Source organism: Thamnophis sirtalis, unplaced genomic scaffold, assembly GCF_051295495.1.
Source record: "Thamnophis sirtalis isolate CommonGarterSnake01/CBP01778 unplaced genomic scaffold, rThaSir2_p1.2 scaffold_12, whole genome shotgun sequence".
Taxonomy (NCBI): Eukaryota; Metazoa; Chordata; class Lepidosauria; order Squamata; family Natricidae; genus Thamnophis; species Thamnophis sirtalis.
Genome location: NW_028261392.1, coordinates 39883585 through 39897182, shown reverse-complemented (window position 1 = coordinate 39897182; position 13598 = coordinate 39883585). Strand labels below are relative to the sequence as shown.

General features: G+C 42.4%; 1 protein-coding gene across 2 annotated transcripts in view; it reads left to right on the top strand.

The window, feature by feature from the left end:
* LOC106543355 (arylsulfatase D) overlaps window positions 1-13314 on the top strand; it is a 32404-nt gene extending 19090 nt beyond the window's left edge. For both annotated transcript variants that reach the window (XM_087726441.1, XM_087726442.1), the window contains one exon: window positions 11222-13314. In XM_087726441.1, the coding sequence (XP_087582567.1) occupies window positions 11222-11592 (371 nt within the window). In that variant the 3' untranslated portion in view covers window positions 11593-13314. The remainder of the gene's footprint in view (window positions 1-11221) is intronic.
* The last annotated feature ends 284 nt before the right edge of the window (window positions 13315-13598 follow it).

Below are 13598 nucleotides of genomic sequence, written 5' to 3'. Positions count from 1 at the left end.
GAGGCTAATTTTAATTTGACTTCTAATATCCAAACATTACAACAAGAGATTAGAAGTACTCAAGCACAACTTACAATGATAAATTATAACAGAAAGGCGTCTGCAATAAGAGTCAGAGGACTGCCTGAAAAGAAAGGAGAGAACTTGAAACAGACGTTTGTAGAAGCTTTCAGCCAAGCGGTGGGAGATCCGGGACTCAATTTTGATTGGAATATTCGAAAAATCTATCGCCAGAATTCACGTGTAGCAGAGCAACGACAGCTTCCAAGAGACATAATTATATACTTTTTCACAAGAGAATCCAGAAATGTGATCACTCAAAAGTTCTACAATAACAGGTTACGAATCGATGGCCATGATTTGTTTGTCTTTAAAGAGATCCCGCTTCAGATGCTGCAAGCAAGGAGAGGCTATACTTTCTTAACCCAAGAACTTAGAAATCGTCAAATACAGTATAAATGGGAAGCTCCAGTTGGAATCACAGTTACATTTGAAAATCAAAGATTTCGTATTAATTCTGTTTCGGAAGCTCGGGACTTTTATTATAAAACTCTGAAGGCGGGGCTTCTTGACTCACTCGGAAATGCGGAAGGACAAGGTGAAGGAAAGACAAGCAGCAAGTCACTTGGTTACAAGAAGGAGGGAGTTGTTCCCCCCCTACTGGAGAGGCAGAAGAGCGGAAATTGAGGATTTAGTCTTATTCTCAAAGCAGCGGGACACGTGGTGATAAGGGAGAGGGTAGCCCTCTTTCTCCGAAAGGCCAGAAAAGTAAAGAATATAGATCCAGCGATGTCTTTAAAATACTTTTTAAGCCTTTGGACTGATTAAAACTTTAGGATTTCTGTTTGGTATGAAATGGTAAAGCTGTGTACTGATGAGGAATGGAAAGAAGCATTGCTTATTCTAGACAGATATTATACGGGACTTTTACAAGACTTATTTGAATCTCAATCCAAACTGCGCATGAAGTGTTTTCTGTGAGGAAAGCGGGGACTAAGATTTATTTGAATTGCGGTTTGGGATGAATGGAGCTGGGAGGAGTGGGGCAGAAAGGAAGGTGGAGCGGGATATTGATGAAGGGATCTTGGGATTGAACGAACTGGTATATGCAATTTGGGCTTGGGAGGAATAGAGACGTGAAACGAAGGGTAGGAAGATGAGTAGCGAAAGCATGATTAGATTGCTCTGTATTTGAAGATAAATTGATTTTTGTATAAATTAATATTTGAATATCTATCTGGAGAGTCTATAGGAAGATGGGGGTAAATATCAAAGAAGTAAGGGACGAGGACAAAATATAAATGGAATGATTCACACTGGTTAAATTTTAAGAATGATGGGAGGCTGAGCATAATGCAAAAGAATTTTTTAAAAATTTTTTATTTACTTTTTCGTTTTTTTTTCTTTTTTGGAGTGTTCTTTTTATGTTATTTTCATTATTATTGTTAATAAGATATTTTGAAGGTGAATGGTACTGAACTGTGCCGGGTGTGGGACCTGGGAAGTCGGAGGGGGTTAGGGAGGGGGGTTCATTGGGGGTGGGTGGGTGGGTGGAGATATAGCTTCAATATATAGAATAAGAAGAATACACTTGTATACTGTTGATCCTTATCTTTTCTTTTTATTTTTCTCTTTTTTTTTCTTTTCTTTTTTCTTTTTAGTGTAAAAGGTATAGAGAAATGCACCATAGTGAGAAATGGAGGAAAGGAAGAGGGAGAAGTAAGGAGGGAGGAAGAGGGGAATGTAAGGATGAGAGGGGAAGGAAGGTGAGGAAGGCGAGAAAGGAAGGCAGGAGGGGAAAGGGAAGTAGGAGGGGTGATCGTTGGAGGGAGAAAGGAAAGTTGGAGGGGGAGAAGAAGGGGTGTATGAAAGTGATAGGTTGGGTTTATGAGTTGTGTTTAGGTTGGGGTTTTTCTTTTTTTATTATTATTATTGTAAATATCCAGTATATAAGTGAATGTACAAAATTGAAAATGAAAATGAATAAAACATTTAAACATAAGAAAAAAGAAAAAGAGAATCTTAAAAAAAGAAAAATAAAATCAGTCCAGTTTTAAAAATAAGAAGTGTTTGTAAAAATTCCAGCAATAAAAGGATTAAAGAAAATAACACACTAAGTTTGACTCAGGCTTAATCTTGCTGCTTGACCTCTTCTGTCTTCAATTTTAACTTTACTTTTAAATTTTGTGGGGTGTTCTCTCATCTAATAATAAAAATTATCTCACCAATTTGACACACTTTCTCTCCTGCTTGCCTTCCATTTCTGGAGCTGTCCCAACTTTCAGCAGCTTCAATGGCTGCTTCTCTGTTGCCGGAAAAAAGAACTTCTCCTAGATCTACCAGGGACTTTGCAATGTCCCTGGGATCAGCAGGATGTGCCCTTCTTTATCACCATCTCTACAGGATGGTTTAGGTCCAAAAGGACCATCCGGTGACAGAGATATTGACGGTGATCTTGGAGCTTCAAGGTCACATGTGGTACTATTGCAATATCAGACCCGCTTCCCCACAACGGATGTATTTTTATGCCTCATATATGAATAGTCCATTTGTCTCTAAGATAGAAATCAGTTTTGTATGATACATCCCAAAAGCAGGGCAAAAGTATTTTAATTTGCTATGAGCAGCTCTGAATTTTTTTTCTCCCCTTTTGCAGTTATACATTTTATTCTTCTTCTTCAAGGCAACAGAAATGTTAAATATATACAGTATATTTGTCAGCACTCCTCCATTGAATAATTAGGAAAGAAAACCACGAGACTCCATTGATAGAAATCAAGTGTACTTTTACTAATTATAAATGATCAGAAGTGTAGCAAAGCAAAGACTGATTATTTAGGCGCGAAAGCAAATGATATATAGAATAACCCATTCCCCACCCCTTGGCATCCCAGTTACAGTCCAATCATAATTCTCCCAAGTGTCAGGTGTGAGATAACTTCGAAAGGCATCACCAAGATGGAATGTCGGTGCCGTTGGCCTTGGCGGGAAACCTCCTCCACATGCGCAGTAAGACAGGCAGCAGAACTCCAGCATCTTCCTCCAGCACAATTAGTAATCCCCTCCCAAATACCATGCCCCCCCTCCCCGTTTCAATGGCAGCCGAAGCAGCAGCAAAGCAGAGGCTGACATCCGGCCCTCCTCCGGAAAAAGGCGGTCAGGCCTGGAAAATGACAAAACACAAACAAACAGACGAACAACAAAAAACAGAAAAAGAAAAATTGGGGGGAGAGAAAGTCAGGAAGGAGAGTCAACTAGGGCTTGTCAGGATAAGCAGAATAGAACTGGCGGAGCAGTTGGGGGCCCCGGAGATGGGACTTGTCCACCCACTCGGCATGAGACGGAGGAAAATGCTTCCAAGCCACTAGGTACTGAAGCCAATTCTGCCGTCGTCAAGAGTCCAATATTTCACCAACCTCAAAATGCTGTTCACCATCAATCAATAGGGGGGCAGGTGGCGGATCGACTGGCAGACGTAAAGATGAAAAACGAAAAGGTTTAATGAGATTAATGTGGAAAAACAGGATAGACACGGTTGAGGTGCTTGGGTAGCTGTAAGCGAACCAAAACAGGATTGATGACCTTGATAATGGGAAACAGGCCCACATACTTAGGCCCCAACTTTTTTCACTTCTGCGTAGTTTGAAGGAACTTTGTGGATAGATAAACTTGGTCACCCACCTTGTACTGATAAGGCTGAGCACGTTTCTTATCAGCCTGTTTCTTATGCGCGCGATGCGCAGCATCCAAAGTATGAAGTGCCAAAGGCCAAATATGCCGCAACCGCTCACTCCACTCGGAGATGGATGAAACCTGTGGCTGCTCAAGAGGAACTTCGGGAATAGGAACAAAGTCCTGGCTAAACACAACTCGAAAAGGGGTGAATCCAGTGCTGCTATGTACAGAATTATTATAAGCCACTTCCCCGTGCGGCAACAAGTCCACCCAATCATCTTGCTGGTAACTGATGAAACAACGTAAATATTTTTCTAGAACAGAATTAGTCCTCTCGCAAGCCCCATTAGTCTGAGGGTGGTGGGCGGAGCTTAGACCCTGGGCGGAGCCAATGCGCTTAAGAAACTCTTTCCAGAAGACGGAAGTGAATTGCACGCCCCTATCAGAAATAATGCGATCAGGCACACGTGAGAAATGAAAAGTTTAGGGAGTGCCTTCGCAGAAGGAATCTTAGGGCAAGGTATAAAATGAACTTGCTTGGAAAACAAGTCAGTAACCACCCATATGACTGTGTGCCCCTGGCTCTCAGGAAGTTCGACAATGAAGTCCATAGAAATCTCCTTCCAGGGGGCGACAGGGCGAGCTACAGTCTGGAGAAAACCCTGCGGTTTCCCCGGCAGGCATTTAGCGGCCGCACAAACAGGACAGCTGGCAACATAAAGTTCAATGTCCTTCTTCAAAGAGGGCCACCAAAACTGCCGTTTCACCAGATGCAGCGTCTTTACAAATCCAAAGTGCCCCGCCAATTTGGAATCATGAGCCCGTTGGAGAACAGCGAGATGAAGAGAGGCAGGGATGTAAAGTTTCGCTCCAATCCATGGCAAATTGTCTCTCATTGTGCATTCACCTTGATGCTGCTGGAACCAATCATCCTGAGGAAGGGCCTTCTTGAGATTGGAAAGAAAATCTTGAGACACATCCACCTTAGAGTGTGTCTGTTGCCTAGTAACAACAGGAGCAGCGAGGCTGGATGTGGGAACCACGGGCTGGATAATGCTGAGCTTAGAGCAGTTGTATTGAGGGAGTCTGGACAAAGCATCAGTCATGAAATTCTTCCCTCCCGGGATGTACTTAAGTGTGAAATTAAAACAATTGAAATGCTGAGCCCAGCGCATCTGCTTAGGGGAGAGCCGCCTGGGAGTCCTCAAAGCTTCCAAGTTCTTACGGTCAGTCCACACCTCAAACGGGTGCTTAGTGCCCTCCAGGAAGTGGCTCCATGTGGCCAAAGCCCAACGTACAGCAAATGCTTCTTTCTCCCAGATAGCCCAACGTCTCTCCATGTCTGTGAGTTTACAGGAGGTGTAGGCACAAGGTTGTAAATTACCTTGGTCGTTAATCTGAAGCAAGACAGCCCCCACCGCCACGTCGCTGGCATCAGCTTGAATGACAAAGGGCTTGTCCATCTCCGGATGCTTCAGAACTGGCTCCTCGGCAAAAAGTCGTTTCAACTTTTCAAAAGCAGCTTGACACTCCATGGTCCAATTCAACGGCTTGCTAGGTTTGGGTTTCAGCCCACCTTTGGACTTCAACAAATTAGTGATGGGAAGTGCAATTTTGGCAAAAGAAGGGATGAACTGACAATAGAAATTGGCAAAACCTAAAAATTTCTGTAATTGTCTATATGTACGGGGTGCCTCCCAGTCAGTGACTGCCTTGACCTTAGCGGGATCCATCTCCACACCTGCGTGGGAGATACGATACCCAAGGTAGTCTATCTTCTTCTGGTGAAATTCACATTTGGATAACTTGGCATAAAGTTCCGCGGCTCGGAGTTTCTTTAGGACAGTGCGGACCAACTTGATGTGTTCTTCATGTGTTTGTGTGTAAATAAGGATATCATCTAAATATACAATAACGCCTTTGTAGAGGTGGTCATGCAAAATCTCATTAATTAATTGCATGAAAACTGCAGGTGCCCCCTGCAGGCCAAAGGGCATTACACGGAACTGGAAGCAACCCAGGAGGCAGTTGAAAGCAGTCTTCCACTCATCCCCCTCCTTTATTCGGACCCTATAGTATGCCTCCCGTAAGTCCAGTTTAGTAAAAATGCAGCCTTTCCGGGCGGGGCTTAGCAGTGAGAAGATGGAGTTTCAGGCTACTCCTGAAATTCCTCTATACCGAAGGATTTTTGGACGGGTTCTTTGAACTCTAGCTGTCCCGGAGACGACAGTGAAGGTGAGGAGAGACCCAGGACCTCAGAGACACCCGCAAGTCTCTGGGGGGGGGTATTAACTCCTCGTGCCAATTCCTTTCTGGATTAGCTGCGTGCTAACTGAAACTGCAGGTTGCCCCTAAGAATGGTAGAAGTGATGTCATCTGGCAAGCTGATTTTATTATCCAAGAGAGACTGTTCGCGTTAAAAACTTAAGCTAACTGAAACCAAAGAATAGGGAAATTTAGCGGCGAATTGGCTTTTTTTAATGGATTTATGGCTGGTGGTTACTTTACTTCTTAAATGCTTCAAGAAACTCCTCAACATCCTCCCCCCTCTGACTCTCCCTAAGTGGATCGTAAAATTTATTTTCTACTAATTAGCCCGTCACGATTCGACATTTTTATTACTTTATTACTTGGCTCTGTTTACGATCAGATAAGATTGCACAGCCTGCAAGAGACTAAGAAAAGTGCTTCGAAGTCTGTGGAAAAAAAAAGAGCTTGCAATTTTTAACTGCGACACATCATGGCGTCTCAAAATACCTCTAAGATTTCATTTCAGATTCTTTTTTCTGCATGTAGAGGGCTTTTTGACTCTTATCAAAGGCTGGAAAGAAAATTGGATCATCTGATTTTAAAATATGAAGTAAAAACTGAGATCGTTGAATGTTTAAATGTTCCTGAAATACAAATGGAAAATGTGAGAAATGGTGTCTGGTCTATCTCAGAGGAAGAAAGGAGGGGGGGAGCTATAAAGAAGACTCATTTAAAGAGACAGAGTGCAGGAGGAATGGAAAATCCACCCTTGAGAATTAAAGTTAACTTGGAAAATTTTACAAGCCCAGGACAACATTATTATTTCATCACTGACATTCAGAGTCCAAAGGTGCAAAAATACCTTTGTCTGGATTTGCTTATGAAAACATTTGGTAAATTTATCCAACGCGTGGCAATTGGCTTGAGAAGACTTTGCTATTGGAGAGACACTGGCTGACAGATGAAAGAACGTAATTTAAAATTAGCTAAATCTGATTACCTTAATGTGTAATAGATATAGCTGAATAATGACTGATATGGATAGTAATATATATAATTTGGAACTGGCTGATAGATTGAAGAATACAATTGAAAACTAGCTAAACCTAATTGTTTTTTTTGGTAACAGATATAGTTGAATAATAATTGATATTGATAGTAATGTATATAATGTGGAGTTGATATGATAACTAACAATTGGATATGAGAAAACATCTTTAGATTATACATAAAGAGTATTAACTACAATAATTATCACTATTAAAAAAACTAAATAAAATACATACAATCAAATGTTAATCAATACTGGGAAAATGTTATGATATATGATATAATTAAATATTATGGATGTCCAGCTAAAATAGGACATGAGGATTTGATAATAGAGGATTTTACAAATAAGTAAATGAATTGTCAGCATGTGTTATGGATTAATTCTTTAGCATAGCTAAGGATGAAGGATGTTTAAATAACCATAGGTAATTAAAACTGGAGGTATAATGATGTTGATATGGTAAATATCTGAGTTAAGATATTTGAATTAATATGAGTTAATGGAAGAGAAGCACCAAAGCATGTTGTAACCAGTTGATATACTTCTTCTTTTTTTTCATAATAGACACCTGTGTTTTGTTTTGTTTTCCTGTCTTGTCTCGTGTCGTTTTTGTCTTTTTTTGTATTATTTTTATTTTTTATTTTTTATTTTAATTTTTATTTTTTATTTGCCCTTTTTTTTTATTTTTTCTTTTCCCACCAGTGTGGGCAGGTATTGTTCAAGATTATTACTTTTATTAATATTTTTAAATAATAATTACAGTTAAATGAAAATGGATATATAATAATGCTTGAGTTAATATGAGTTATGTTGGTTGACTGTGGAGGAGATGTACCAAAACTTATCTGTAATTGATTGATACATTTTCTACAGATGTAAAGAAAGATGCTGTACCTGTTTTAAATTAAAATTAAAAAACATTTATTTAAAAAAAAAATGCAGCCTTTCCCCAGTCGGGCTAGCATGTCCTTCATCAGAGGCAAAGGGTAGAGATTATGAGAAGAAATTGAATTAAGGTTCTTAAAGTTCACGCACAAACGAAGAGAGCCATCTTTCTTCTCCCTGAATAGTACGGGGGCTGCTACCTTGGGTCTGGCTGGTTCAATGAAACCCCTTTGCAAGTTCTTATCAATAAACTTCCTCATTTCCTCCATCTCCCTGGGCGACATAGAATATATTTGGGGTTTTGGAAGCGGCACTCCAGACAAAATTTCGATGGAGCAATCAGTGGGTCTGTGTGGCGGAAGTTTATCTGAAGATTTTTCACTAAAAAAACCCTTTAGGTTCCAAATCTCTTTTGGAATCTTTTCTTCCCCCTCAATTCTCTCCTGGCCCCTGGCGGCCAAAGCGGGGTTGGAGCCAGCAGGCTCAGGGGCGTCGGCCTCCCCGTCTGGGGCTGTGCTGGTCCGAATATGCAGCCACCCCCCCCTCCAGTTAATGCGAGGGTTCCATTTACGAAGCCAGGGGAGTCCCAAAATAAGGGGTCTGTCCATCCCAGGTGCCACAATAAAAGAGATCAATTCCAAATGGGTGCCCATTTTCATCTCTAGAGGTTCAGTGTAGAAATGGGCTGGGGGGCCCTCTGCCATGGATCCATCGATTTGGCAAAAAACAATAGGGGTTTTCAAAGTCCTCAATTTCAAGCCCAGTTTTTCAACCATCGCTGGATTAATCATACATCTAGAACAACCCGAGTCAAGGAGAGCAGAAAGCTGCTCTGTCTCCCCAGCAGGTGGCACCCCTAACTCAATTGGGATCAACATGGGGCCTTTATTTGAACTCACCCAACGTGGCGAGGCGTCATCATCGGAGTCATCAGAGGAGCTGGTGGTCACGTCTGCTTCCTCCTCTGCCTCCTGCTGGAAATGCTGGGGGGTATTTTCAGCAGCGAACGCGGCCTCCTTCTTCTTCCCCGGGGCCTTGCTTGCCTTCCCTTCCCTCTTGGGAGGGGGTGGGGCGGTTGGAGGAAGTTTAACGCGGCAATCCATGGCTCGATGGCCTCCTTTCCCACAATGGAAGCATGTGAAAGGCTTGGCCTTGCCGGCGGAGCTTCCCTTCCCTTCACCCCTGATGCGGAATGGGGCCCTTTGAGCTGGGGGGGGGGGCGTTCTCTCTGCTTTTCCCTCTTTCGCACGTTGAAGTCTAATCAAGTCTAGCTCAACGTCTGCTGCATTTTCATACCAAGCAACAACTCGCTTGGGAAGGTGTCTGTTAACGCATTGTTGGTAAATGTCCTCATTTAATCCCAATGCAAACTGATCCAGGAGCGCCTCTTCAGACCAACCCCTCATATACGATGAAAGCTGTTGAAACTCCTGAACATATTCAGCCACTGGTCTATTTCCCTGCTTTAGGGCCATAAATTTCACTTTCCCTCGTTTCTCAATCAGCGGATCATCAAATCTCCTCTTTAATGTAGTCATAAAGTCATCAAAATTCCTCAGGAGAGGGGAGTTACATTGGTGTAAGCTGACCATCCAATCGGCCGCTTTTTCTTCCAAAGAAAGTAAAACCATTCGCACCTTCATCTCATCTGATTCTAAATCGGGCCCATAAATTTCCATGTAGTTTCAAATCTGAATAACAAAAAGACCCAGGCCCCTGGCATCGTTATATTTTACTGGTAAGGGAGGGACTTTTGCCATTCTGCGTCTTCTGGGGAGCCCCCCTACTCTGGCAGCAGCCCTGGATGGGGGGGGGAGGCTGTTTCTGGGTTTGTTTGCTCCCATCCCCCCTCGGCTTCTTCACCCTCCCTAAATTTATGCATGGAGTACCTTTGTTCAAATTCTTCCGTTTGCTCCCTTTCCATCGCTCTCTCTCGGGACCTCCGCTCAGTCATAGCTTCTTCCCAGTCTGCTGTTTTTTTCTTTTGTCTCCTTCTGGTAACTCCTGCATCCAAATTCTCAGAATCCTCTTTTTGCCCCACTCCCAAAGTCCATCGGGGCCAAACCGCAGGCTCTTCTACCCTTAGGCCAGCTAGCCTTTCAGGTAAAGATGGTTCTGCAGTTTCTCTTCCAGTCTCCTCATCATCGCTCGCTTGCAATGACATTTTCTCCGTTCCTTCTTGTGAGTACACCCCCCACGGTAGGTTGAAAACTCCTGGTGGGGTGTGAGTGAGTCTTCGCTTAATGTCAGCACTTCTCCATTGAATAATTAGGAAAGAAAACCACGAGACTCCATTGATAGAAATCAAGTTTACTTTTACTAATTATAAATGATCAGAAGCGTAGCAAAGCGAAGACTGATTATTTAGGCGCGAAAGCAAATGATATATAGAATAACCCATTCCCCACCTCTTGGCATCCCAGTTACAGTCCAATCATAATTCTCCCAAGTGTCAGGTGTGAGATAACTTCGAAAGGCATCACCAAGATGGAATGTCGGTGCCGTTGGCCTTGGCGGGAAACCTCCTCCACATGCGCAGTAAGACAGGCAGCAGAACTCCAGCATCTTCCTCCAGCACAATTAGTAATCCCCTCCCAAATACCATGCCCCCCCTCCCCGTTTCAATGGCAGCCGAAGCAGCAGCAAAGCAGAGGCTGACATCATTGCTTGAATTTGAAAATGATCTATCATCCTAGCTAATTATAAGAGGTTTAACTCCACAGCCAAATTTATGTAATTTTAATATATTTGGCAATGCTGTTGGAGTTCAAGACCATCCTTACCATAAGGCAGTAGCTGAATTTGCATGAAACGTTATCTTATTCTTGAATACAGTTTACTGAATCAACCCAACTTCCTGAGGTCAAATATAATATCACAGCCAAGTTGGTTGAAAAATACACGGGACCCTCTGGATAATAGGTGAAATAAAAATAAGTCTAGCGTCTTGAATTAAACTAAACAGAAATAGGAAGCCACTCTAAGAGAAAAAGGAGGTAGGAAGTGATAGATAATGGAACTGATAGATAATGGAACGGTGTCTATCATCTACTGTCTGCCCTAAACCTTGAGCTTTTGGTTCAATGAATGAATGAATGAATGAATGAATGAATGAATGAATGAATGAATGAATGATGGATGGACGGACAGATTGATGGATGAAAATTCAACAGCTTGAAAAAGAACTAATCATATGCTTTTTTCCTGCCAAATTATCAAGCCTAAACTAAGGTGGGAAAATGTCACAGAAGTAACTTAGTGAAATTAGTTCAAATCTCTTTTCAATGTTGTGGATAGACTTGGAAAATTCAACAGAATTATATGATAGGTACTGAATATCTATTCATTCTCTTAAAGGTGGTGCACTTTGGAAAGTCCATTATGTAACCCCAAACTTTGAACCTCAGGGGGCTGGAGCCTGTTATGGAATTAAAATGTGCCAATGTTTCGGTGATGAAGTAACCCATCATAACCCTCCTTTGCTTTTTGATCTTTCACGTGATCTTTCAGAGACCAACCCCTTGTCCCCAGCTTCTGAACCACTGTTTAATACGGTCATAAGTCAAATGGCAACAGTAGTGGCCAAACATCGTAATACTCTCACACCTGTTCCCCAACAACTTGATGTGTACAATATTGTTTGGAAGCCTTGGTTGCAGCCATGTTGTGGGACATTCCCTTTTTGTTGGTGTAACGAGGAAAGCAATAATGACACCACAATTAAATAGATTTTAAGTGAATTATTGAAATAAAGTTGTCTTAAATGTTTTATTCATATAGTTAGTGAGAAATAGGATATTTGTATTCCTTAAATGAGTGAATTAGGATGTGAGTTACAAGCTTATTTTGTCTGCAAATGTCATGATCAAACAATGCAATAGTTAATTATATCAAATTAGTTGCCTATCCCTTTTTAAATGAGACAACTGCTTCTTTGAGTCATATCAAACTATAACAATGTTTCATTTTTTCTTAAATGGATCACCTCTTTAGCAATGTACTTTTTACTTTCTAGACACATGCTTATAGACAGCCAAATATTTCCAAGCAGTTTAAATTTTGAATCAACTGCAAGAAGCAGTAGCAGCAGCAGATGGAAACATGTGTTCTATGACAAGTGTTTGCTTTCTTTAAAATATTCTTTTCAGATCACTTTAAGAATATAATCCACAGGGGTACATAATCTGACCTTTATGTATTATTACTAGACACCTCTTTAGTGTCACTTTTCCTTCCTGCTCCATCTATTTCTTCACATTCTTTTAATTAAGAGAAATAAATATACAGTTGGCATCCTGCAAAACCAGGTGCCACCCTCCAGCATAATCTCTATTTGCAAGAAACTAAATTGATTCTGTGTTGTAGCAGAAGGAGGGAAAGGCCTTAAAATTAAAATAGTGCCACTGTGAAAGGTAATTGTTCCCCACTGGGACCCTAGGCCAGCTGACAGAGCCAGGTCTTCAGGACCTTAGGGAAGGTCAGGATGGTGGGAGCTGATTTCACCCCGGGGTGGCGGGGTGGGGAAGGTTAGATGTTCTAAAGAGCAGGAGTCACAACAGAGAAGGTTCTTCTCCTGGACCACACCAGCTGAAATACTTTTGACTGGTGGGGCCCACAGCCTGTCCCCTCTGCCAGCGCGTTATTATTATTCCTAGTATGATACTCACTGCTTTCTAATTATTCATGAGTATACTTCAGTGACGTGCAGTCAGGTGAGGCAAGAGCCTCACCACTGTCATCATGAAAAGAAAAAAATGTAAAAGGAAAAAGGCGAGAGCTGGGGTGAGGCTGACCTAGTTGCTGCCTCACCGTGGATGACTCTGCTTAACTGTTTAAAAAAGCCTCTTAAAAAGCACCCTCTACTATGAGGCAGGAGAACTGCGTGCCTCTTCTAGTCTGACTTTTTAGGTGTTTTATGGTCGCTCGAGCAGTTAAGCAGAGGCTTAAAAGCCTAAAAAGTCCAGAGGTAGGAGAGGCACGCAGTTCTCCTGCCTCATAGTAGAGGGTGCTCATTTGGGCGGGGCTTCTTCAGAGGACCCGAGGCAAGAGCAGAGTTGAAGTCCTCTCTGAAGCAGCTGGAAAAGGTACGTGTGGGTCGGAGGGAAGGGAGGAATTCAAACTTCATCCTCCTGATGCTGTGCTGGGCTTTGGGCAAAGGCTGGAGGGAAGGACCCTGGCTCGTTTGTGCTCTCCCTCCCCAAGTGTAGTTTGATTGCAGGCAGAGCCACGTTGCCTTTTCAAACCTATAATCAGTGAAGTTGGGCTGGATCCTTCCGGGGCTGGGGGAAAGTGTGTGTGCTCCAGTATGGCTCTTTGACTGGCTTCCTGCATCCTCCTGTGGTCTCCTCGCTGGTGCTCTCCCTCCAATCCAACTGTGTGTGTGTGTGTGTGTGTGTGTGTGTGTGTGTGTGTGTTTGAGAGAGAGTGAGTGAGAGAAGGAAGGGGGTAGGAGAGAGAGTCCAATCCAACTTCTCTCTGTGTGTGCGTGTGTGTTTGAGAGAGGAGGGAGGAAGGGAGGGAGGAAGGAGGGGAAGAGAGAAGAAAAAGAAGGAAGGAAACTTCTTTCGCAAAGGAGAAAAACAAATGTTGTTGCTTTAAATCAGAACTGAGCATGCCTGGCTGTGGAATTCTGGGATTTGAAGTCCACAAGTCTAAAAAAATTTGAAACCCACCAGTGTCAGTGCCTCACCAGCCATAAACCTCACTGCACATCACTGGTATACTTTTATAAGAT